This window comes from Parasteatoda tepidariorum, chromosome 5 (assembly GCF_982258835.1).
Source record: "Parasteatoda tepidariorum strain Cologne lab strain chromosome 5, Ptep-v5.0, whole genome shotgun sequence".
In the NCBI taxonomy this organism is placed as follows: domain Eukaryota; kingdom Metazoa; phylum Arthropoda; class Arachnida; order Araneae; family Theridiidae; genus Parasteatoda; species Parasteatoda tepidariorum.
This window is the reverse complement of record NC_141759.1, coordinates 97,227,944-97,254,156: the sequence shown is the minus strand read 5'-3', so window position 1 is coordinate 97,254,156 and position 26,213 is coordinate 97,227,944. Positions and strand designations below refer to the sequence as shown.

The following is a 26,213-nucleotide window of genomic DNA, read 5'->3' as shown; positions in this document are numbered from 1 at the left end:
CGTCACTATTATTACGTAAAATGTACGAAAGCTTTCTTACCAAAATTAAAATGGTAAATTTGCTTCAATAATAGGTAAAATGCACAAAAGCATTTTTGCTAAATCTATATAGTAAAATTTTTTCGTCAATCTTTCGTAAAATATATTTACCAAAATGTTCTTACCGAAATAAAATGGTTAATTTGTTTCGTCAATGTTTTGTACAACATACGGAAGCTTTTTACCAAAATCTAAATATTAAAATATACGTCAATATTATAACGTAAAATGCACGAAAGCTTTCCTACCAAAATTTAAATGGAAAATTTGCTTCGTCAAAAATACGTAAAATACGCAGAAGCATTTTTACTAAATCTAAATAGTAATTTTTTTTCGTCTATCTTTCGTAAAATATACCAAAATGTTCTTCCCGAAACAAAATGGTAAATTTATTTTGTCAATATTACATACAACATACGGAAGCTTTTTACCAAAATCTGACTGGTAAAATATACTTCAGCATTATTACATAAAATGTACGAAAGCTATATTACTAACCTTTAAATGTTAAATTTACCGAGTCAATAATACTTAAAATACATAGAAGCATTTTAACTAAATCAAAATATGTAGTAAATTTTCTTTTTCAGTCTTTCGTAAAATATACGAAAGCAATTTTACTGAAGGGTAGCTTGTAAAATCTATTCGGTCAATATTACGTAAAATTTACGTATTATTTTACGTAGCATATTGATTTTACCAATTTCCCAAAAATTTACGTTTATTTTACGTATCAAGCTCCATGGGTATTATCAAATGTGTTACATTTGTAAATAATTCATACCCCTCCATTAGAAGTTGAATGGGGCCAATGTAAATAATTCCGCACTGTCCCCACCACCATGTATCTACACTAGCCCCACGAAGATATGTATTTGCTTATTCCAAATGCTTGTTAATTGAAAGTATACAGAGCAAATGTTAATCAGACTAGTTAAACGTTATCAAAACGTTATCAAAATAGGTATAAAAAACGTATAATGTATAATATATTATCATATTTTGTTGAAGTTCTAAAAATAAAGTATTTTAGTAAAAGAATGAAGATAAAATTTGATAGCTACTTTTGCTCCTTAGAAACCTTTCACAAATTTAATCTTAATTATTAACATTTAATTATGCAACTGCGCAGTGAAGTGTATAATATTGTTACTAATCTACGGTACCTCATAGATGAAATTTTATCAATAAATAAAACAGTTGTTCAAGACGTCCCCTTTCCCTTAATATTTTTTTTAATATTTAAAATATTCGTCAATTATTAAATTAAGTCAACATTTTGCAGCAGACCGTTACTACCGTTTAAAATGTAAACTTAACTGTAACATTAAACCGTTAAAACTTTGACTAAATCTATTATTTTTGACAAAAAAAATTTTTTTGGTTGTTGTTTAAAGTGATGAAAAGCACAACATTCATTGCTATTTAATAATTCTGCTAGTAATTATTAAATAGAATTACTTAGAATTAATTATTCTAAAACTGTGACAAAATCTATTATTTTTGACAAAAAAGTTTTTTTTTGTTGTTGTTTAAAGTGATGAAAAGCACAACATTCATTGCTGTTTAATAATTCTGCTAGTAATTATTAAATAGAATTACTTAGAATTAATAATTCTAAAACTGTGACAAAATCTATTATTTTTGACAAAAAAGTTTTTTTTTGTTGTTGTTTGAAGTGATGAAAAGCACAACATTCATTGCTGTTTAATAATTCTGCTAGTAATTATTAAATAGAATTACTTAGAATTAATAATTCTAAAACTGTGACAAAATCTATTATTTTTGACAAAAAAGTTTTTTTCGTTGTTGTTTAAAGTGATGAAAAGCACAACATTCATTGCTATTTAATAATTCTGCTAGTAATTATTAAATAGAATTACTTAGAATTAGTAATTCTAAAACTGTGACAAAATCTATTATTTTTGACAAAAAAGTTTTTTTTTGTTGTTGTTTAAAGTGATGAAAAGCACAGCATTCATTGCTATTTAATAATTCTGCAAGTAATTATTAAATAGAATTACTTAGAATTAATAATTCTAAAACTGTGACAAAATCTATTATTTTTGACAAAAAAGTTTTTTTCGTTGTTGTTTAAAGTGATGAAAAGCACAACATTTATTGCTATTTAATAATTCTGCTTAAGACTAGTTCTGTAATTTATTTATTTATTTTTATTACTACTTATTACAATTCCGTAGTGTAATTTATTTGTACTTACTTTCCTCATGTTTTCAACTTCATTCTATAATTTATTTGTTTGTTTTAATTAGTATATTTCTACATTCTATATATTATTTTATAATGAATTATTTACAAATTGTTAATATAATTCTGCAATTTATTTATTTATTTTCATTATTACTTACTAAAATTCTAACATGATTTTATTTTTACTTATTTGCATCTTGTTATTAATTTTACTCGGTTATTTATTTACTTGTTTCAATTCACTATTATATTCCATACATCATTTAATTATATTCTACACACTAATTTATTATTAATTATTTACATCTTGCTCATGTAATTCCGTAATTTATTTATTTATTTCTACTTTTAACTTTTTCGCATTTTATACAGTGTTTTACTGAAACTTACTTGCATCGTGTTTTCAATTTAATTCTCTAATTTATTTATTTCATTATGACTTATCTACATTCAACACATTTTTTTACTATTTACTTACATCTTGTCATTAATTGAATTCTGTAATTCATTTACTTCAATTTATTATAACTTATAAACATTCAACACATAATTTTATTTTTATTTATTTAAATCTTATTAATTTTATTCTTAAATTTAGTTAATTGTTTTAATTTAAACTTATCTACATCCTATACACTTATTATTATCATTTATTTACATCATGCTATTAATTTAATTCAGCAATTTATTTATTTTATCATAACTTATTTACATCCAATACATTTTGTATTAACATCATGTCATTAGTTTCATTCCGTAATTCATTTATTTTAATTATTCTTATTCAATTACATTCTACACATTCGTTTTCCTATTTTTCTGCTGTTTTGTCTGCTTATAATAAATATCGAGTCAGTTAAGAATTTAAACAGTGTAAAATAAGTTAAAATAAGTTTTCAACAAAAAAAAAACTTACCTCTGTCGTTTAAAGCAATGCAACGCCAAAATTAGAAATTAAAGAATTAAATCAAGGAATGTAAGCAACTGTTGGATTTCCCGTGTGATAAAACAACTGTTCTTAAAAAGAATTGTATCACTCTTATCTTCAAAAATCTCAGAAATTTTAAATGAATTAAAAATAATTCTATGAAGCCAAAAAAGTTCAGACATTGCAATTGGGAAAATTGCTGCAATTGTTTGCTAATTTGCATGTTAATTTTTTTTTATCAATTAAAGTTTAGCTTTCAAAAAAAGTAAACTTTTTTTTAATAAACTTTAAAAAGATTTAAAAATTGTTGTTATTTAATGTTTTCATGAGTAATATTTTATTTTATAGGAAATAATGAAAATGTTTAAAAAATTCTAAAAAGAATATCCGTTATTTTAGTTCTCACATGGGTCGTGAATTTTATTTCTTAACTTTTTTTTCTTTTCGCCCCGATATATTTTTAGAAACATTTTATGCTTTATATTTTAAATCAGTTTTGTGGAATAAAAGTGAAAATGGAATTATTTTTTTTAAAAAATAATAGCCATTTTTATATATGGTAATTAAAATAGTTTTTAAATTATTATAAGTTTTATATTTTTTTTACAAATTTTATTTAAGGTTTTGTGTGTGTGTGCACAAACGATTAAATTTTTCAAATTAAAAAATTCATATTTTGTCGTATGACCGATTGTTCCCTTAAGTTTGATGAGCGATCTCTCGAGCTGTTATTCGCAGGTTTACATCAATTAAAGTCTTAATTTGCGTATTCATCAGCTTCAATTTCAAAAATGGATAACTTTTTTGACGTTTGAGAAACAAATCACAGACTTCAACACGATGGCGCAAATTTCTTTTCCTAAGAGTATGAGGAACCTACATGCCGAGCTTTGAGATTAAATGATAGCGTTTCAAATGATCATGAATGGCGAAATTCGATGAATTTTATCTGTGAGCGACTTTATTGTGTCTTCATCAGCTTCAACTGACCTTCCAGAATGTGGTGCATTTTCAACACCGAAATTTCCGGATCGAAATTTTACACGTCAGATTTGGCATTGACTCACTGTTAATGCATCTTCTTTTGCATTCTGACTTGAGCAGCATTTTCACCTTTTCGATTGTAAAAAAAATTCAAATATACCACAAATGCAGCTTTTCACATTCCATATTTGAAAGGGCACCAGCAAAAAACTACTGCGTAGGATCAATCTATTTTACAATCAAGACTTGCTATATTAACTGACGAAATATACGTAATTTATGCTGCTTAAGAGTGAACTTGGCTGTGAAAATATACAATTAAATCCTCTGTTAGGAAAAAAGGAAATTACTTTCCGAATAACATAATATAATGAAAAGTTACTGCTTTCCACTGAAAAGTATCTGCTTTATAGTGGAAATAATCCATTTTCTTGTGTGAAATATCCATTTCATTGTGAAAAGTATCGATTTTCAAAAAAAAAATACCCTCTTCATCATGGTATCGCTTCGTATTCATTTTCCAAAAATACTTGTTTTGTAGCAGGATGCATTAATTTTATAGTGAAAAAAATCCTTTTTCTGTGAAAATTCTTCTCCTTCGTCTTCTTGTGAAAAATATTCGTTCTATAACCCAACTTCTAATGAAAAATGTCCTTTTTGTAGTTGATGTTATATAGTTAAAAGTGAAAGATTTATAATGAAAGTTTTCATTTCCAAGTAATTTTTAAAAGGTAAATAAATGACATTATTTTATTTTTTTCATAAAAATATAATTTGTACTCCAATGAAATATTCATTTGCAAAATGTCTTTTTTAATTTATTTAATACTAGTGAGAGAAAATAAAAATTCTTTTCATGCATTTCTTATAAGTGGAAAAATTATTTTTAACACAATAAACAAAATATAATTTCGATAGTTATCACTCGGCTTGTATCCTTTTCCAATCTTCCAGTTTAAGGAAACTTATATAATCTGTTGAAATTCCTATAACTTTTATAAATAAGTTGAACATTCATATCTTCATGACAACAGATGTTTAATCGCACGCAAATACCGATAGTTGATTTTAGCCTGAGATTTAACAGAAATTTACTTTTTGAAGTAATATAGGTAAGTTTATGTCCTAGTTCTTGCCTTTTGTTCCTCGTTTTATTGAACAAATTTAAATTTCAAATATTATCTATCCAAATTAATATAATACTATTTATACAATGCTAATAATACAATACTATTGATGCAATACTATTTATACAATACTGGTCATACAATACTATTTATACAATACTATTTATACAATACTATTTATACAATACTATTTATACAATGCTAATAATACAATACTATTAATACAATACTATTGATGCAATACTATTTATACAATACTGGTCATACAATACTATTTATACAATACTATTTATACAATACTATTTATACAATACTATTTATACAATGCTAATAATACAATACTATTGATGCAATACTATTTATACAATACTGGTCATACAATACTATTTATACAATACTATTTATACAATACTATTTATACAATACTATTTATACAATGCTAATAATACAATACTATTGATGCAATACTATTTATACAATACTGGTCATACAATACTATTTATACAATACTATTTATACAATACTATTTATACAATACTATTTATACAATGCTAATAATACAATACTATTAATACAATACTATTGATGCAATACTATTTATACAATACTGGTCATACAATACTATTTATACAATACTATTTATACAATACTATTTATGCAGTACCATTAAAATAGTATTATTAAAATGCATTATTAAAATAGTATTATTAATACAATACAATTTATAAATTACAATACAATTCGTAAATAATATTATTCATACAATACTATTTATACATTACTATTAATACTACACTATTAATGCAGTACTAATAATACAGTACTATTAATACAATACTATTTATACAACACTATTTATAGAATACTATTCGTACAATAATATTAACACAATACTATTAATGCAATACTATTGATACAATGCTTTTTAAACAATACTATTTATACAATACTATTTGTACAATACTATTAATATAATACTATTCATACAATACTATTTATACAATACTATTTATGCAGAACTATTAATATAGTACTATTGATACAATACTATTCAAACAATACTATTAATACAATACTATTTATACAATACTATTTATGCAGAACTATTAATATAGTACTATTGATACAATACTATTTATACAATACTATTAATATAATACTATTAATACAATACTATTTATACAATACTATTTATGCAGAACTATTAATATAGTACTATTGATACAATACTATTTAAACAATACTATTAATATAATACTATTAATACAATACTATTTATACAATACTATTTTTGCAGTACTATTAATATAGTACTATTAATACGATACTATTGATACAATACTATTAATATAATACTATTAATACAATAATATTTATACAATACTATTGATGCAATACTATTTATACAATACTGGTCATACAATACTATTTATACAATACTATTTATGCAGTACCATTAAAATAGTATTATTAAAATGCATTATTAAAATAGTATTATTAATACAAAACAATTTATAAATAATATTATTCATACAATACTATTTATACATTACTATTAATACTACACTATTAATGCAGTACTAATAATACAGTACTATTAGTACAATACTATTTATACAACACTATTTATAGAATACTATTCGTACAATAATATTAACACAATACTATTAATGCAATACTATTGATACAATGCATTTTAAACAATACTATTTATACAATACTATTCGTACAATACTATTAATATAATACTATTCATACAATACTATTTATACAATACTATTAATACAATACTATTTATGCAGTACTATTAATATAGTACTATTGATACAATACTATTTAAACAATACTATTAATATAATACTATTAATACAATACTATTTTTGCAGTACTATTAATATAGTACTATTAATACGATACTATTGATACAATATTATTTATACAATACTATTAATACAATAATATTTATTCCATAAATACATTAATGATAAACTCAACCATCGTATCCAAGGTGTAAAGTGTTAGATGTGATTTTAATTTCTTTATTTAATGATCGTAATTAACCTGATGATTTATATTTACTGTTACTTATAGTATCTTTCAAAATTGATAATACTAATACTGATAATAACTGATACTGATTTACTGATAATATTTTTGCAATGTCGAACTTGAAACCAATCAGATGTAGGGAGAGCTATCATATATATAAAAAAAAAAATAGTGCGTGGAGACTCTCCGCGCGGAAGAAGTTAAACTTCGTAACCTGCGACGTCAATTGTAGAAGAATCAGCAGTCGTAGAAGGATCACTAGTTCTATTCAACGACTCTTTTTTCTGCTCCGCTCGCTTCCGTGCTCTGTAATCACGGTAATATTGTGCATTTTTCCCTCGCGGACCTCTTGAACCAGTGGAAGTGCTTGCGGTTGCCTCATCGACTAGCCCTGGAAAATGTATTTGTATTAATAATGTATGTGAATGCGTCATAATGTAATTTCAAAAGAGAAAACCTAACAATCAATTGATATTCACAAGAGACATACCTTGACATAACCTTAAATCCGTTGCATTGTCCGTGGGATTGTTTTCACTCATTTTTTACAATTGTTATCCACTAAATTTGAAAATAAAAAATACTCTCCCATTAAATTGCATGTGTATCAAATCAAACTAAAAAAATATTTATAGAAAAACAATTCGCGATCGCAACGCTCGAGTACGCCGTCTAGCGGGAGCCTGTAAATATCAGACATTAATTTATCACGTTTTCATTTAGTTCCATCAAAGTCATTGACAGAATCAGACGCCATTTTTTAGCAGCAAATGAGAAACAAAATTTCCCTAAGGAAAAGGCCGAAGAACTTGAAAAAAATCTCCAGAATATTAGTAAATCTTTCAAGAACAGAACACGCCAAACATTTGAAGAAAAATTCCTCAATAATTTTTAATTTCTATTACCAACAAACTTGCAACTGATGACTTCCGATTTCGGATACTGTTACAGATGTGTGTATTAAGATAAAATGCATTTCTTCTGTCTTCAATTCATTACGAATTAAAGTGAAGTCAACATTGCTTTCGTCATTCCAGTGAATAAATATGAATTCAGAACATACAGAATTGTAATAGTTATAGCATATTCTTCTTCGTTATAGAATAGTATATATTTCTGTACCCATATAATTCGGAAAACAACAATAAAAAATTATCCAAGTTACTTGAAATAGTGCCATTTGTGCTGATTCTAAATTAATTTTAATCGTTTTCTTGGTAAGTTTTTTTTAGTTTTGAAAGAATAAGTTCAACTAGAATTCAGCTATTCTGTTTTTAGCTACATATTCAAATTCATATCAATTATAAAATTTTGCTGTGTAGTATGTTATCTAAAAGTAATGAAGGGATAAACTATGTATCTATTATTTGTTTTCAAACAAGGAACTTATTATTTTGGAATTCTCCGGGAATTATAAATCAGGTAAGTGCAATGATTTTTACAATAAAAAATTTGCTTGTAAATATTTTTTTTTCATTTGATGATGGTTCTCTACAGAATGGTTTTTTACGTCTGTTTAAGAACTATAAGAATAATAAAAAAAAGAAACAATATGAAAGTTTTTTTTTCAATATAAAGAATTCTTAAAATCGTTTTTTTATCCTAAGAATTCTTTATTTTCCGTTTTTTAGTTTATAATTTTTTGATAAAAATTGTTCTCAAAATACTTCTTTTGAAAAATTAAATGGTATAACACTATGTGTTTATGTATACTTCTTGTATATTCCAATGTTTGAAGTAATATGATTCAGAAAAGTATGGAATAAAAATTCCGTACTTACGTATTAACGCCACCGCCGCTACAGATTTGGCAGTTTTTAAGTGCCGCCAATCTACACTTAAAATTTTTGCGACAATTCATAAAACTTTATTACTTATTGCGACAATTCATAAACACTTTATTTAAAATCAAAATAGTCAATCGGATTTCGGTGGAAAATGAGCCAATATAGAGTTTAGCATAGATTCAAAACAATCATATCGCCATATGAACTCTGATAAATAAGATTCCAAATGAAATAACATTTCCAAAACGTACGTTTACCAAGATAAAGTTTCATGTTGTGGGAATTGGTACATTTTCGTTTTTTCGGTAAAATATTTCCCTCCTGAAAAAATAAAATTGCATCTTGTTTTGTTTTTGGCAAGTCCCAAAGACGAATTTTCGTAGCACTAAAAATGGCGACAAAAAAGAATTGTTTTTTTTGTTTTTGTTTCGTCAGCATTCTTTATTTTACGTTTCTTAGTTTCTAAATAATGATTTTTATTGAAACTTGAAATTTTTTGATAAAAATTGTTGTCAAAAAACTTTGTTTACAAAATTAAATTTCATAAAATTATGAGGCTTATGTATACTTTTTGTTCATTTTAATTTTTGAAGTAATATGATTCTTAAAACTATAGAATGTAAAGTTTAAATGGGCCTTTCATGTTATATCATTAAATTTAGTAATACTATTTCTCGGGCATTAGGTTTTAACTCTTATAAGAATATATATTTTTTTTTCTGTTAATGTACAAATATTTTTCCGATGTGTTTTGGATATTCCTTCTCTAATAAAAAGACATACCATTTTGTTTTCGGTTGTACAAGAAAGAATATCAAGCATTTTTCTTTTTTAAATTTAATAAGCCACATTAAAGAAGGAACGTTACAATGCTACACGCTACATTAACGACGTCTCCAGAGTAACTGAATGACGGTTCATATAGAAATCGCAGGTATGCGTCTCATACAACAACGCCCCCTATAGTTCGTTGCGATCGCGAATACTTTTATGACTTTTATTATTTTTATGCCAGTGAGAACCAAAACAATATGGAAATGAATGAGGGAAAACTGGATCCTACCACGTGATTTCCCGGCCAGTAAAAATGTAGCGTTAAAAGTTTAACGCAACCTTGTTGGAAGTCGCATAAGAAGTATAGCTTCAAAAATAAAAATTTTTAAAAAAATGGAAAATATTAATCCGTTTTTGTTGATTTAAACAAAAAAAAAGAGTTTGAAAAAAAAACAGCATTAAACATATTATTTAAAGTGGCAATTGCATAGATTTATTACTTTAAATTTTTGATCTTTTCTTATCTTCTTTGAACGGTATTTAGTGGAGAAAAGTTACTCTTTTATTCCAAGTTTTTTTTTTTTAAAAAAAAAAACGAAGAACGCGTGTAAAACAAGAAGAAAAATAACTTGAGATCCGAAATGATCGGAAATGAAAGGATTTTAGTGTACTTTCCATTACAACACTTTAAAAAAATTAAATTTTATTTATCTGAACTTTGTTCAAGGGAACTCTGTTTACATAACTAAACAACGTTATATTAAATTTGTCTGTAGCCAAAAACATTGCTTAGAAAAATATGCAATTTTAATACAAGTATAAAGAAGCAATGATATATCGTTCGAGCTGATGAAAAATTAGTTCAAAATTTTGCAGCTAGCGTCCGTCCTTTTTAACGAATTGCATATTTAGAACACAATTTTTTTCAGCTGTTAGACCTGAAATCAATAATGGAGTGACTTTTGAGGAGACTCTTGGACTTTTAATGGAGTGACGGATGTAAAAAATTAAAAAAAACTAGCTAAAATATTTCAAGTTACGGTAACTTCGAATTTAAAATCAAGAATTTCTTTTTTTTTAGAATTCAGCCAGTTATGAAGATACTTTGCCTTTTGCTGTCCATTTTCTATTTGAGTCCAACAATTGTCGACTCCAGCAAAAGTAAGTAAAATTATAAGTCGAATTTGTTTAAAATATAATTATTAATTTTAGATATTTCTTCGTTCTCCTTATATTCTACGGATGGAATGTAACGGTTACTTTTAAAAAATTATCCGTTATAAATAACTGTTCTAAATCGACAGATCTTGACGTTTTTTCACATTTAAATCCTCATTTCAGATCAACGGCAAGCACTTTGTTAGACCTACTATACAAATTATAAGGCACATGAAAATGGACGCATTAAATTTGGACACATTATAGCACTGCTCACTATTAGTGTTTTAGCGGTTGGGGAAAAATATTTGGATAATTTTTATGTATTTACTGAAAGTAATTCATTATAAACCCCATATGTAATAATTTACATTAACTATTTAAGCATATAATGCGTAGATACATAATTCCATTAAAATATCCATCTTTAAGCACAAGGATCAAAAATGCAAGAATTAAAAAAAAAGAATTTAAATTCATCGTAGAATCCTCACTAAGGAAAGTAGCGGCAGATGGCGTTGTTATACGTAGATTCTGGAACGTAAGGATGGAATGTCTTCCAAACTACGATGATAATGTTTCTTAATATGTAAGCATTTTTCGTCACATTCTCTTTCGTAATATGTTGAACACGTTTTTTGTTCTGCCAAAATTACTTTAAGGGTTTAGAAAAATTCTAAAAATAATTAATTTTAGGAAATATTGAAGGTATTTCTGAGATCATGAGACAAGCTTGGAATGGAGGTGTAGCGTACTAAAGCTTGTATTTTTTGTATACGAGTGTGGGATGTGACGTGTTAAGGCATGTACGCAAAAAAATGACAAGAGAAAAATGTGTTTATTTTCAAAATCCACACAAAGTGGTTTTTTGTAGCAATACAATATTTTCAAGAAATGTTCAAAATTGCAACCAATACGTACTCGGTAGGTAGCGTAGTAGAAAGGGCTGTCGAACATGCTGAAAATTTGCGAGATCATGCTTGCAACCCCAATGGTTACTCATACCATACAATGAAGTCGTCCAGTAAGTCAACATACTTTTCCTCTAGCGTAACTTTTATTTCATTTCATTTTATTCAATTATTTATTTTGCCTTAACATACCACTGTATACCATACATTCATACATTCAAAAAATTCATATTTTAACGCTGAACCACCCTACTAAATTTGTTTCATGATCGTTGAATCTCTCTGTCAGGAAATCTAGCAAATCACCAAAATTAAGCAATCTCCATTGCTTATTTGATGGCACTGCCTCAAACAGCCTCTTAAATAAAAAGAAATAAAATCTCGCTTTCTAATTCTGCAACTTCGCTTGGAGCTACTGAATTATAGAATTTCAGAAACAAATCAACTAGGTTGATGATACATGATGCAATTTTATGAATAATGTTATTAGTTTGTATTTACACAATGTAACAGCAAATCATTTACTTACTTTAGCAGGTGGTTACAAACAAGCCATCTTGAGCTGCAATGATTACATAGACTCAATGATCCAGGAAGTTCTGGAAGAAAATGGCGACTATTTCGACCCTCATCCAATCAACGAGAGTCTTTTAACATTTCACAAGAAAGTTGTGTTCATTGACTTCAAAGGAGAGGCCAAGCTAACAGAAGGATACATAAGTGGTCTACGAAACCTCCATCGCGTGTCCTCCTGTTCTCTGTCTTTCGAACAAGGGAGGTTAAAAGTGAGCGCCAAATTGGAAATCGAAAAAATGTTTTTCAATTTCACAGGCTCCGTGAAGGCTATAAACATCAACAAAGCCGTATCTGTGAAAGGAGACACTTCAAAGGTGCTTGTCAGTACAACGATTTCTTTGGATGGCGAAGGCAAAGAATCTGTGTTAGAGAGCCTAAACGTTGATTATATTAGTAACATAACAGTTGGGGTCGAAGGAATGAAATTTTTGGGATGGATGGAAGAGACAACGAAGGTCAGTATTGGTCAGTTTTTCAAAGCGTTGACGGAAAAACTGGTTGAAGTTCAGATGAGGAGGCTTGCGGAGGAAAGAATGAAAGAAAAGCCATTTTCCCTGGAGAAGTTCGATTTAGACACCGGGGGACTTGAAATAACAACGACTGAAGATGAAACATTAATAGGTAATTATAAATATTACATTAATGGCATTTATGATGCGTGCTGAGTCTTGATGTCGTTCGTATTTGCTGCAAATTTAATATGGTTTTAATTTAAATATTTTATCGTATTTCCTAAGTTTGATTGTGCGATACTGTAGTTCCAAATTTTATTTTATTTTTGTAATCGTCGTTGAACAGTCAATGTTCAACTTCGTAGCCTTGTAATTTTGAGATTAATCCGGAAGACAAAGGAACTCCGGGATCAAGCATTGGTACAAACTAGCCATTGTGATAGAATTAACCAGTATTTTTTTGATATGGCGGGGAAGACCAAAACCCCTCACTCGGTTACCCTTACAGCAAGGGAACACTAGCCCATGATCTTTCTACCAGTGAGGATATTTTAAGTCTACACTGTGATCGGTGCAGAATTTATATCAACCAGCTATCGCAGGGCTGCGAACCCAAATTGCCTCACCTTATATTGCACAATATTATAATGCAATGTGCTGAAATCATCTTCACTTAGCTCATTTTTTAAGTGCAGGGCAAAAATTATATTAAAAAAACTTGTCATATCTATTGGAAGTAAATCTCGACGAGCATAGTGCTAAGGGACTAGAGAAAAAAAATATATAAAAATAACTCATTAAATCTCGCAGTGCAAAATTCAGTTTAAAATCCCCACAACAAACGGAGCTGATAATTAAGAGAAATGTCAATGTCTTCGCATTAACTATATTTGCATCAACAAAGTGGTGCTGTCTGAGAACAAAATGTGACTAGTGCAAATATTCGCTATAGAATGGTCTAAAATGCAGAAGATAACTTGGTTTCACAAATTTTCCATCAGGAGTCAGGGATAGCCTGGTTGGTAGGGCACTGGGTCCATGTCGAAGAGATCGGGGGTTCGATGCCCGCCTGCCGAACCCCCCCCCCCCCCCCCCGTGTAGCAAATGTCGACTGATGCACGTTAAATCTGTCTGTTCACAAAATCCTCCATGTTCCCTTAACAAATCAATACCTCTGGGGTGTACTTATCCAGGAGTTCCCTTGTCTTCTGGATTGGGATCAAAATTGCAAGTATACGGAGTTGAACAGTGGTAGTGGTAAACCCAGAATTGGGTCGGCTGTTCCAGGACGGTTATAAAACTATAAAATAAAATAAAATCAGAGGAGCGCCGGATGTTGATGAGCTTCGTGACTAATTTTAAAATTTGTTTAGAATAATTTGCAAAACACAGCAAACCATTTATTATTATAACCTCCAATTTTTTTAAAAAAAAATTGTTTTGAGGAAGATTTCAGCATCGGTACCTGAGCCAATCGTTGAGTTTTAGTGAATTCTGTGCCGCGAGAAATTAAAAGTGCAATACATGAGGGAATTAATTCGAATAGCATACTTCCGGTAGCCATTACACATTTTTAAGAAATAAAAATCAAGCTCCAAAACTTCTTGGTTCTTTAGCGTTTGTAATTGGCATGAAAAGGTACCTATACAGAAATATATCTTTGTTTTTCAATCATCGATCAAATTTTGGGACATCCGGTACTTATTCATTAAATTTATCATATGATTCCAGGTGAACCTGTCTACACCAAAGAAGATTCAAACAGTTACATTGACAGCGTTCTTGAAACAAGATTCCTCTTCGAATCAGACTACAGCAATTTGGACCCATACTTTCTTCCAGACGATCGCATAGAAAACGTGTACATTTCGAACGAAAAAGACAACTACGTAGAACTCAAAAATGGCTTTTTGTTACACTTAGGCGAACTCAAACGCATTCAGGACTGCTCTCAACCTATTTTGAGGTCAACAAATGTAACTTTCACCTGCTTTCTTGGCTTTCAGCAAGAGTTGAAGTTCTTGTCTCCGACTAAATCTCGTAACGGAAATACAATATCTAATTTTGACTTACTTGCTCTAGTAGATGCTACAAGGCTCAGTGCCAAAATCACGACTACGGTTAAGGATAACATACCAAGTATGCTGGACTTGAATGTGAACAACTTAGGGAGAGTTACGGTTAAGGCGGCGTATGTTATATTAGATGGTCCATCCATGCAAGCTGAAGCCACATTTAATAAAAATAAGCTTATAAAACACTTTTCTGAGAAACTTAAAAAAATTCTTCTTGGAAAGTTAAAAGATGTTTTAGGTTATAGTATTTATAAAACACCAATTCATTTCGTTGAATGAAATTTCGTAATTTGTGTATTTCGCTAATTAATGTGCACCTTTGTACTTTTATAGATGTAATGCACAAAGTGACTTGACTTAACAAGGCATTTCTTTTTCGGAAATTATATAGAATAACTCCCGCTCGATTGTGTTACATATTCGAGAAACAGATTTTAAACGAAATTTTATAAAAATTATTTTAAGAAAAATTTTCTAAAAAAAAAGTAATAGTTTCCTTTTTTACAAAAATGAGAAAATCATAATACTCTTTAGAGTAAAAAAAATTGAAAACATCTGGTTAGAGTTTTGAAGCCAATCCAATAGAAAATGCACAAGTCAAGAAAATCCCTAAAAATCTTTTATTTTAATTCAAATCCAACTAAAAAATGTTAAATACATGAATTGTTTAAAGTATGCTATTGTATTTTTAAAGCAATTAAATAAAAATTTACTGAATTTATGCGTGATATTTTCTTTTTCTATGTGAACTAACAAAAATTACGAAATTTTAACAGTCAATATTAAAGTGACTTATAATTATCTTTCCAGGTTTGATGTGCTATAACATCTATATTCTGTTGCTTACGCCTGTTTCGGCTCTAATTAAAGTTTTTTTTAAATCTTTAAAATAAAAAAGAAATTGCAAGAAAAAAATTCATTATTTCCTCATTTTAAAAAAATATTTTTTCTTTATCTTTTACGTGCTTTTTATTTATATGCGCTAATTCAGTCATGAATCTACGTCTTACTTTTTCATTGAAATATGAAAACAAAATTACAATTAATCTATAATAGGTCTGGGTAGATTTGCACAATTGTTTTATATTTAAATCACGAACTTGATAAAAAAAAATTTCAAACTCCTAAACAAGAAGCAGAACTTAGCTATTTTAGTTGTTTTCTAAATTATTGCACATCCAAATTGGAAAAATAGCATTAAGTCACTGTGCATTTTACTATTCTAAACTGATGTCGAATTTATTTTGATTCCTAATTTTGTTTGCACACATTTTAACTTTTACAACAGCTTTTATTTTTTATTCTTCTTGATACGATGTGCTGATACATAAGCATCGATATGTTGATAAGTATGCATCTGAATATCTCTTTCAGAAAGCCGGGGGCTATATGATTGTTGATCACGATGTCATGAAATTTGCTAAACTTCAAACCTAAAATGCTCAAAAATATTGAGATCTTCTATGGGCTGGGGTGACAAACGTCACAAAGTTAAATCTCAAAATCTCCTTTAGAATCCCGGCAATGTGACAAAGCATATTATTGTTATAAAAGCAAACATCAACCTTAGCATCAGCCTTACAAGATACTTTGGTCATAAAAGATGCTTATACATTTTGCATGCAGAAGTATCCCAAGTTTAGGCGATTTCCCTACACTCAGCATCTTTACCCACTAGTTATTACTGCTTACTTTATTCCTCCCACAAGTAGGGGAGTGTCGGGTACCCCCGCCCACTGTCAATTTCATATGTATAGAATATTTTTTCAAGTCAATGGGCCATCGGACATTAATTGTTGTATTAAAAAAATATTATTTTCAAAGTTTCAAGTATTTATGCAGCTGGTGACATGGTAAACAATAGTTTTAAAAATATGTTGAATACAGTAGTCATGAAATTAAGAAAAATTGGTTGAATGTTTCGATTAAACTTTATTTTAATGCTAAAAAAATAATTTTTTCTATACATACAACATGAAAGTATGTAGTCTTAAGTTTAATTTGCACAAAGAAAGAAGTCTATATGTGAAAAATTATTCGAGTAATTACAACTTTGCAAAAAAATTGGATTTCGGGTAACCCCGCTCACATGAATGTCGGGTATCACCGCCCAATTTTATTTCGTCGATAAATGTACGGTAGCAAAGATTATTATTTTATTGCTTCAAATTTGAATGTTATATTCATTTTTAGCAACAACCTATTAATATACATTAATAATAATAATCAGTATGACATTTGTTGTTATTAAATGATAGAATTCCCTAAAAGTATATAAATATGTAATAAATAAAATAATTTTGTGATAAAAATGATAAATGAGGTTTATCTATTGTCAATACATTGGTCATTTTCATTTACACCTGAAAAAACAGTCAAAAAACATAATTTTTGTAACTGGGCAGGGCAACCCGATACATTTTGAAAAGAGCTGAAAAACATGTTTTTTTAAATTTCGATTTTTTTTAAGTTAAACTATTCTTTCCTTGGTTTATTCTTTTTGCATTATTTAATTAGATGATAAAACAATAGAAACATACAAAAATATTGATTATTACTCAATATTATACAGAAATATGAGCAATAATCCTTAAGTGGGCCGGGCTACCCGACTCTCCCCTATATCCCAACTAAAACGTACTGTCCAAAGAGGAAAAGCAAAAGTAGAAGAAATCATGACAATGGAGGAAGAAAAGTGGGAAGAGTATGAAAATTGAGCAATTTTGAGACGTCTATTCCATTTACGAACAGTTTCTAGACTGCAATGCTCACGAAATAAAGGTTCCAAATCATCTCAATCATCAATCAATTTTATCTCTTTTTATTGTATGAACACTACCCCTCTAAAGGCTACACTATAACGCATTAGTTCATTTGCATAAAACTACCTTGTGATCATATTATAATTATAACCATAGTTGAACAGCTGACCCAATTTTTGGGGGGGTTTACGACTACTAATGTTTAACTACGTAGACTTGTAATTTTGAACCCAATCCAGAAGACAAGAGAACTTCTGGATCAAGTAATGGGATAAATTTACTTAATTATTAATTACCTTAATGAAGGACTTTTTTGATGAAACTAACGTTACTTCCTCTCCATGTAACGTAACGTTGCGTTACATGGAGAGGAAGACCACGAAAACCTCCCATGGTTAGCCTGATGGCAAGGGGATTCTACCCCATAATCCGTCTACCATTGAGGATATTTCACATCAGCACTGTGGGTCGGTGCAAGCCGGACGCGGAATTCGATTTGTATAGACCAGCCATTGCTGGGATTCGAACCCGGTTCCCCTCATTGGAAAGCGGATGCTCTATCCCCTGAGCCATTGCTGCTCTTTTACCTTGTGATCATAATGACGAAGATTCTTAATATAAATCTGAAAGTTTTAACAAATGTGAATGAAATTGCGATCACTAGATGAACTGTAATTTTCTTGCTTAAGTATAATGAACGGCGAAACTCTGTAACGAAATAGAAAGTTTTTCAGAAATTTAGTTTTATTTTCTTTTTTGCCTACTATTTATGTTTATGTTACTCATTTCCTGAATTTAGCATTTAATTTTCAGGGGAGCTAGTACACTCAAAAGAAGCTTCCAACAATTACATTGACACCGTTCTAAGAAACCGATTTCGTTTTGAAGCACACTACAGCAAATTGGAACCATACTTCCTCCCAAACGATCGTATAGTCAATGCACATATTTCGAACGAAAAGAACAACTATGTGGAACTTAACAATGGCTATCTAGAACATTTAACCGAAATCAAACGTACTCAGAACTGCACTCAGCCAATTTTGAGGTCAACAAATATAACATTCACCTGTCCTCTTGAATTTCAACAGAAGCTGAGGTTTTCTTACAGCGCTGAATCGCACAACGGAAATACAATATCTGTTTTCAACATTGTTGCTCTTGTGGATGATGCAAGACTTGCTGCCAAAATCTCAACTACAGTTAAGGTTAATATACCCAGTATGCTGGATTTGAGTGTGACTAACTTAGGGAAAATTATGATTGTTGCTGATGTCCCACTTATACAAGCTAAAAGCAAATTAGATAAAATTGTTCTTATTAATTATTTTACTGCAAATCTTAGAAAAATTCTACTTGGGAAACTAAAGGATGTTTTAAGTTACAGTATTTATAAAACACCGATCAACTTTGTTGAGTAAAAGCATGTTGTAAGAATTATTGCCCATGGTTCCGGTTTACAGTTTTAAAAGCTCTTACGGGTATATTTAGTTTTACGGGTATATTAAGCATATATTGTTTGCACTGAGTACTTTCATTGTATTTCCTCTTGTACTTTTTTGTAGTTTAAAAATAAACTCGCTTTTTTCTTACTTAGCACTATTAAAGAAAGCATTTTAGAATGACTTCGTCAATTTCTAAAAACTTTTTCTGAACCATTAATACCCAAATCTCTTTCAAAGAAAGTTAATAAAAATGCATTGCTCACAAAAATTGCATAAAAATGCATTGCTCACAATTTAATAAAAATAATTTTTATCTTTTCCACTCTTTGAAATTTTATGATTCTGAGCTCTTATCAAGCATCGAATTGAGAACACAGCATTTTTAATTTTAAAGACAGACACAAAAGTTGTTTCTACGCCCTCTTTTTAGCAATGATTCTAAAAATTCTCACATTTTCAGAACTTCGTTGATTTTTATGTTGGACTTATTTAATTTCTTTGAAGTGAAACTTCTAATGCGACTTCCAACAAGGTTGCGTTAAACGTTTAACGCTACCATGGCAACGAGTGGCCTGTGATCCTTGCAGGAGATTTTAATGTGAATTTCTCGTTACCTGAATCTGAAACATTATTAACCTTCCTTAAAGACAAATTTGGATTGGAAATAATAAATGGTAGGAATGATCCAACAATCAAAGGAAGAACTACCATTGATGCAGTTTTTGCAAGAAATATTTAAAAAAAATAGAACTCAAACATTTCGTATCTTACTTTAGTTATCATATTGTAAATGTTATATATTTGGATATTTCTCCACTCGAAAATGATAATTAAAAGATGCGATCAATTGTGAATTGTAAGCAATGTTAATAAAGTTTGTCTTAAAGAAAAACCATAATTTTAAAACCATAAAGTTTGTCTTCATTTCCACATTACGAAGTTTCACTTCTTCCGCGCGGAGGGACTCCACGCAGTATTTTTTATTAGGCATATTTTTTTTATATTTTCACCAAGCACTATTAATTGTTTTTCAGTGAGTGCTTCATATTATTTTGCACTGAGCACTTTGTTTTACACTGAACTCGTGTTTATTTAGCACTGAGAAATTATATAACTTTACACTGAGCACTTGTAAATAAAATATTTAAAGAATCATTGCATCAATTATTAACCCATCAATAAAAATAACTTATTGATTCTCAATGTTCTTATCTAGAAATGGTTACAAATATGCATCACTAACTTAAATAAATTTCATTTATCGATTTAAATTTGATATAAATATCATTTTTAAAGTTTCTTTTATTTTAAACAGTTTAAAAACTCATTATTTTTCAAGGGGTAAAAATCAATCTAATCTTGCAAAAACCGAAACTGCAAAAACTGCAAAAACCGATCCAAATAAAAAAAGAATTAAAAAATTTTAATCTTTTTTTTTATTATTGTATGTTGCCTCCAACGGCTTTACATTGTAATATTTTTTAAAAAATTAACTCATCAACTGGGAGTTAAAACTAATGCTCTTGATCATTGCTAACACCTGATAAAGATTTGCCACAATTAAGTTTTCCCGATGAATTTACACTTTAGTACAAAACATCTTCTTTATTTCAATGACTATTGACTCTACGTTATTTGGATTTATTAAAACGCGTTTACAAAACGTAACACGTGCTTCCAGATAGTTTTCCCAGCTGTTAATCTATTCGCGATCGCAACGCTCGAGTACGCCGTCTAGCGGGAGCCTGTAAATATCGGACATTAATTTATCACGTTTTCATTTAGTTCCATCAAAGTCATTGACTGAATCAGACGCCATTTTTTAGCAGCAAATAAGAAACAAAATCTCCCTAAGGAAAAGGCCGAAGAACTTGAAAAAAATCTCCAGAATATTAGTAAATCTTGCAGGAACAGAACACGCCAAACATTTGAAGAAAAATTCCTCGATAATTTTTAATTTCTATTATCAACAAACTTGCAACTGATGACTTCCGATTTCGGATACTGTTACAGATGTGTGTATTAAGGTAAAATGCATTTCTTCTGTCTTCAATTCATTACGAATTAAAGTGAAGTCAACATTGCTTTCGTCATTCCAGTGAATAAATATGAATTCAGAACATACAGAATTGTAATAGTTATAGCATATTCTTCTTCGTTATAGAATAGTATATATTTCTGTATCCATATAATTCGGAAAACAACAATAAAAAATTATCCAAGTTACTTGAAATAGTGCCATTTGTGCTGATTCTTAATTAATTTAAATCGTTTTCTTGGTAAGTTTTTTTTAATTTTGAAAGAATAAGTTCAACTAGAATTCAGCTATTCTGTTTTTAGCTACATATTCAAATTCATATCAATTATAAAATTTTGCTGTGTAGTATGTTATCTAAAAGTAATGAAGGTATAAACTATGTATCTATTATTTGAGAATAAAGTTTTCAAACAAGGAACTTATCATTTTGGAATTCTCCGGGAATCATATATCAGGTAAGTGCAATGATTTTTACAATAAAAAATTTGCTTGTAAATATTTTTTTTTCATTTGATGATGGTTCTCTACAGAATGGTTTTTTACGTCTGATTAAGAACTATAAGAATAATAAAAAAAGAAACAATATGAAAGTTTTTATTTCAATGTTAATAATTCTTAAAATCGTTTTTTTTATCCTAAGAATTCTTTATTTTCCGTTTTTTAGTTTATAATTTTTTGATAAAAATTGTTCTCAAAATACTTTTGAAAAATTAAATGGTATAACATTATGTGTTTATGTATACTTCTTGTATATTCCAATGTTTGAAATAATATGATTCAGAAAAGTATGGAATAAAAATTCGGTACTTACGACGTATTAACGCCGCCGCTACAGATTTGGCGGTTTTTAAGTGCCGCCAATCTACACTTAAAATTTTTGCGACAGTTCATAAAATAAAACACTTTATTTAAAATCAAAATAGTTAATTGGATTTCGGTGGAAAATGAGCCGATATAGAGTTTAGCATAGATTCAAAACAATCATATCGCCATATGAACTCTGATGAATAAGATTCCAAATGAAATAACATTTCCAAAACGTACGTTTGCCAAGATAAAGTTTTATGTTGTGGGAATTGGTACATTTTCGTTTTTTCGGTAAAATATTTCCCTCCTGAAAAAATAAAATTGCATCTTGTTTTGTTTTTGGCAAATCCCAAAGACGAATATTCGAAGCACTAAAAATGGCGACAAAAAAGAATTGTTTTTTTTTTTGTTTTTGTTTCGTCAGCATTCTTTATTTTACGTTTCTTAGTTTCTAAATGATGATTTTTATTGAAACTTGAAATTTTTTGATAAAAATTGTTGTCAAAAAACGTTGTTTGCAAAATTAAATTTCATAAAATTATGAGGCTTATGTATACTTTTTGTTCATTTTAATTTTTGAACTAATATGATTCTTAAAACTATAGAATGTAAAGTTTAAATGGGCCTTTCATGTTATATCATTAAATTTAGTAATACTATTTCTCGGGCATTAGGTTTTAACTCTTATAAGAATATACATATTTTTTTCTGTTAATGTACAAATATTTTTCCGATGTGTTTTGGATATTCCTTCTCTAATAAAAAGAGATACCATTTTGTTTTCGGTTGTACAAGAAAGAAGATCAAGCATTTTTCTTTTTTAAATTTAATAAGCCACATTAAAGAAGGAACGTTGCAATGCTACACGCTACATTAACGACGTCTCCAGAGTAACTGAATGACGGTTCATATGGAAATCGCAGGTAAGCGTCTCATACAACAACGCCCCCTATAGTTCGTTGCGATCGCGAATTGACGTTCACCAAAGTTGACTTTGCCCATGCTTACCAAACATAATGATAAATAATGAACAAGGAAACAGCAAAAATTTAATAAGAGCTGCAATCTAGAAAACATCACTGATATCATATTCTAAATGATGAAAAACCAGAATTGGGAGCTTGAAACTCGAGAAGACGTGAAGTGATTATGCCTTACTATGAGATTTAAATTAGATTCAATGGAATACCTGCAAGTGACGTAGAGTGCGTATGTCAATCCTAATTGGTTGCTGAAACGTAGCATTTGTTTGCGTTAGCAACTATTCTTTCCCATCTATTTCGAGCAAAACAAGCCTATCAAGTATAGGTTCTTTTCAGTGACACATTCTATATTCTTTCATAAAGATTCTTTCACAAATATTTCATTTCTTTTAATATATATTTCTTACTTAACACAAAGTCGGGTACGAGCAATGTAGAACATAAACAAACTAATTATGCATTGAAGTTGCCAGGTACAGAAGACAAAAATGTATCGTGGCCCAATAAAATACATAACAAATAATAAATCTAAGTTAAGACATAGACGAGAGATAATTATATTTTAACAGATTCAATGCGATACGGTGTTCTATTTAATTAATTTTGTGTTAAGTAACATTCTAACTTATGTGGAGAAACTTAGCTCGACTTTGAGACGCCATCTTGTTAATTTTGTGTTAAGTAACATTCTAACTTATGTGGAGAAACTTAGCTCGACTTTGAGACGCCATCTTGTTAATGTACGATCAGCTGGTGGTCTGAGGTTGAAATCATAGTCATGTGTCTGGGAATCAGTGACCGTTTTCTTCTCTTGTGGCAAGTACTCAACTGGATACCCTATAAGCAACGTCACGCGTGTGTCAAACCTGATTGTCTTCTGAATCAGCTTAACTACGATCTTAACTACGATTTACCAAGGATGACATCACTTGCAGGTATCTAATTGTCTGCAGATAAGGGAGCTTAATGCTAAACCTTCTGGAAAGAATCATTTTTCAAGCATTTTTTGAAGTCAAAATAATTATAAAAAATTCAAAATAAAAAGTAATATTTTTAAAAATTACGTTTCAGTAGTGGAGAATAATTATTAAGAAAAAAATTGAAAAACGAAAAACGTGGGGCGCATGAAATACATAACAGTAATGTTATATTAGTGTGTGTATGTGTGCTCTTGAGAATATGTGTATGTATATCAGTAATTGTAATTGTATCTGAATGTGGATGTGGAATATGCTTTTGTATATGCATATGTATGTGGATGTATATGTGGCTGTGCATGTGTATGATTAAGAAAATGTGTATATGTACTGTTATGTATTTCATGCGCCCCACGTTTTTCGTTTTTCAATTTTTTTCTTAATAATTATTCTCCACTACTGAAACGTAATTTTTTAAAATATTACTTTTTATTTTGAATTTTTTTATTTTGAATTTTTTTATTTTAAACTATGATTTTTTTAATTTTTAATTTTTATTTTATATTTTTAAAAAATTATTATTTTTTAATTATTATTCTTCACTACAAAAAACGTGGTTTTTAAAAATATATATTTTTATTTAGATTATTTTTCTTAGTCAAGAGTAGTCAAAACTACTACAAGACCACTACTAAAGTAATCGAACTTTTATTTTAAATTAGGGATACAAAAATCTTTATAGAAAAACAATACCTTTACGACTTTCATTAGTTTTATGCTGATGACTACCAAAACAATCTGGAAATGAATGAGGAAAAACTGGATCCTACCACGTGATTTTTCAGCCAATAAAAATACTCCGACAACAAAAATATTTTCACCTGACACGTAATAATTTGAAATAATGGAATCGACAACAAAAGACAATCTCGAAAAAAAAAATTTTTTTTAAATTTTAATTTTATTTTACTTTGCATATCTTTTTTCTCTTCATTTTCATGCATTGTCATCCAATTCTGAACTGTGTGCTAAATTTGAAGTTTGTAGCTAGTCGGGAAGTTAGTTTAAAATCGATTACAAAATTCCACCCGGACAGACATACACGAAGGCAAGTTTATATAAACGTGGTAAAAAAAAAAAGAGTTCAAGATTTTCAGGATTGGAGGCAAAATATGCTCTTTGCATCCGCTCTCTGATTTTCAGGATCCTGGTCCAACTGGTTTAGTAGTTATAATAGGTATAAACAGACACACAAAGTTTTATTCATCTTATCATGAGTTGATATTATCAGTAGATCTTGCATATCGTTACGGGTTTCCTGCAAACGCAATTTGAACTTCATAGCGCATGCGCGAAACTCTCCCAGCCAATCATAGTATCGTCAAAGAACACAAAATTCTTTCATACTACAACTGGATAATAAGAGAAGTAAGTGTTATATTTGACGTAAAACTAACTCTATACAAAATCTTTCTCCTATTAGCATTTATGGAAAGCACCGTGGATAACAGAGCCTTTTGTTGCTTTCAAAACCGATCTGAAACTAGTTTTATGTATACCCCACCATTTGCAAATCCTTTTAATTTTTTTTTACGATATCGCTATTTATTCAATATCGATTTCCGAGAGCTTTCTTTTGCTCTTTTAAAGTACTTTAATAGCAATTTCTTTCAAATCTAAATAAATCAAAATTCGACTCTAAAATTTGCAATTTGAAATTTTAATTTTACCAAAAAATTGATTTCATAGGTCATTTTCTAATGACGAACATAATCACCATTTTCAGATTTTTAGACATGTTTATTTGTAAAAATATTAATTTTTGTCTCATTCTTAAGCATTTACGATACAAACAATGAATATACAATCAAACCCCGCTATAGTGAACACGGTTTATAGTGAACTCCCAGATATAGTGAACAAAATGTTCGGTCCGTGCCTTGCTATGCTCGTATAATGTTATTTTTTGTGGATATAGTGAACCAAAAAAGTGAGGAAGTTGGATATAATGAACTTTTTTCTGTGTTCGACTGATTTTTTTTCATTTTTTGTAGTAATTTTGAAATTTCTACTTCAAAACAAATACATATACCGACTTTTAAAACCATCTGTAGAGGGGAATGTAGCGATAAGCATTTTTTCTTGTTTGCTTCTCTTATCTCACTTTCCCATTCTTAAACAAACCAAGCA

At 29.0% G+C, this 26,213-nt stretch overlaps 2 protein-coding genes across 8 annotated transcripts in view; one reads left to right on the top strand and one right to left on the bottom strand.

Annotated features, from left to right (window-relative positions):
• LOC107452524 (uncharacterized) overlaps positions 1-26,213 on the bottom strand; it is a 76,958-nt gene that overhangs the window by 10,003 nt on the left and 40,742 nt on the right. Inside the window, exon 1 of one of the 4 annotated variants that reach the window (XM_016069016.4) lies at positions 3,167-3,299. The exons of 2 other annotated variants lie outside the window; for them this stretch is intronic. The gene's annotated coding sequence lies outside the window, so the exon portion shown is untranslated. Of the gene's footprint in view, positions 1-3,166; positions 3,300-26,213 lie in introns of those variants that run through there. One more of the 4 variants, XM_043044189.3, reaches the window with a different exon arrangement.
• Positions 5,160-19,444, top strand: LOC107452523 (uncharacterized). Of its 4 annotated transcripts, none has more exons than XM_043044192.3 (4): positions 5,160-5,274; positions 10,981-11,060; positions 12,503-13,165; positions 14,728-15,792. In XM_043044192.3, exons 2-4 carry the CDS (start codon positions 10,994-10,996, stop codon positions 15,348-15,350), a joined length of 1,353 nt encoding a protein of 450 aa, XP_042900126.2. In that variant the 5' UTR covers positions 5,160-5,274; positions 10,981-10,993; the 3' UTR covers positions 15,351-15,792. The 4 variants fall into 4 exon arrangements, with proteins under 4 accessions (XP_042900126.2, XP_087020714.1, XP_087020713.1 ...); XM_087164588.1 differs by lacking the exon at positions 14,728-15,792 and adding an exon at positions 18,647-19,444 and having other exon boundaries at positions 5,166-5,274; positions 12,506-13,165; XM_087164587.1 differs by lacking the exon at positions 14,728-15,792 and adding an exon at positions 18,647-19,444 and having other exon boundaries at positions 5,166-5,274.

Excerpts from the sequence above, each read along its gene's own strand:
- LOC107452523 (XM_043044192.3), top strand. The coding sequence starts at position 10,994 with ATGAAGATACTTTGCCTTTTGCTGTCCATTTTCTATTTGAGTCCAACA. Across the intron at positions 11,061-12,502 it reads AATTGTCGACTCCAGCAAAA|CAGGTGGTTACAAACAAGCC; the intron begins GTAAGTAAAATT and ends TACTTACTTTAG. Across the intron at positions 13,166-14,727 it reads TGAAGATGAAACATTAATAG|GTGAACCTGTCTACACCAAA; the intron begins GTAATTATAAAT and ends ATATGATTCCAG.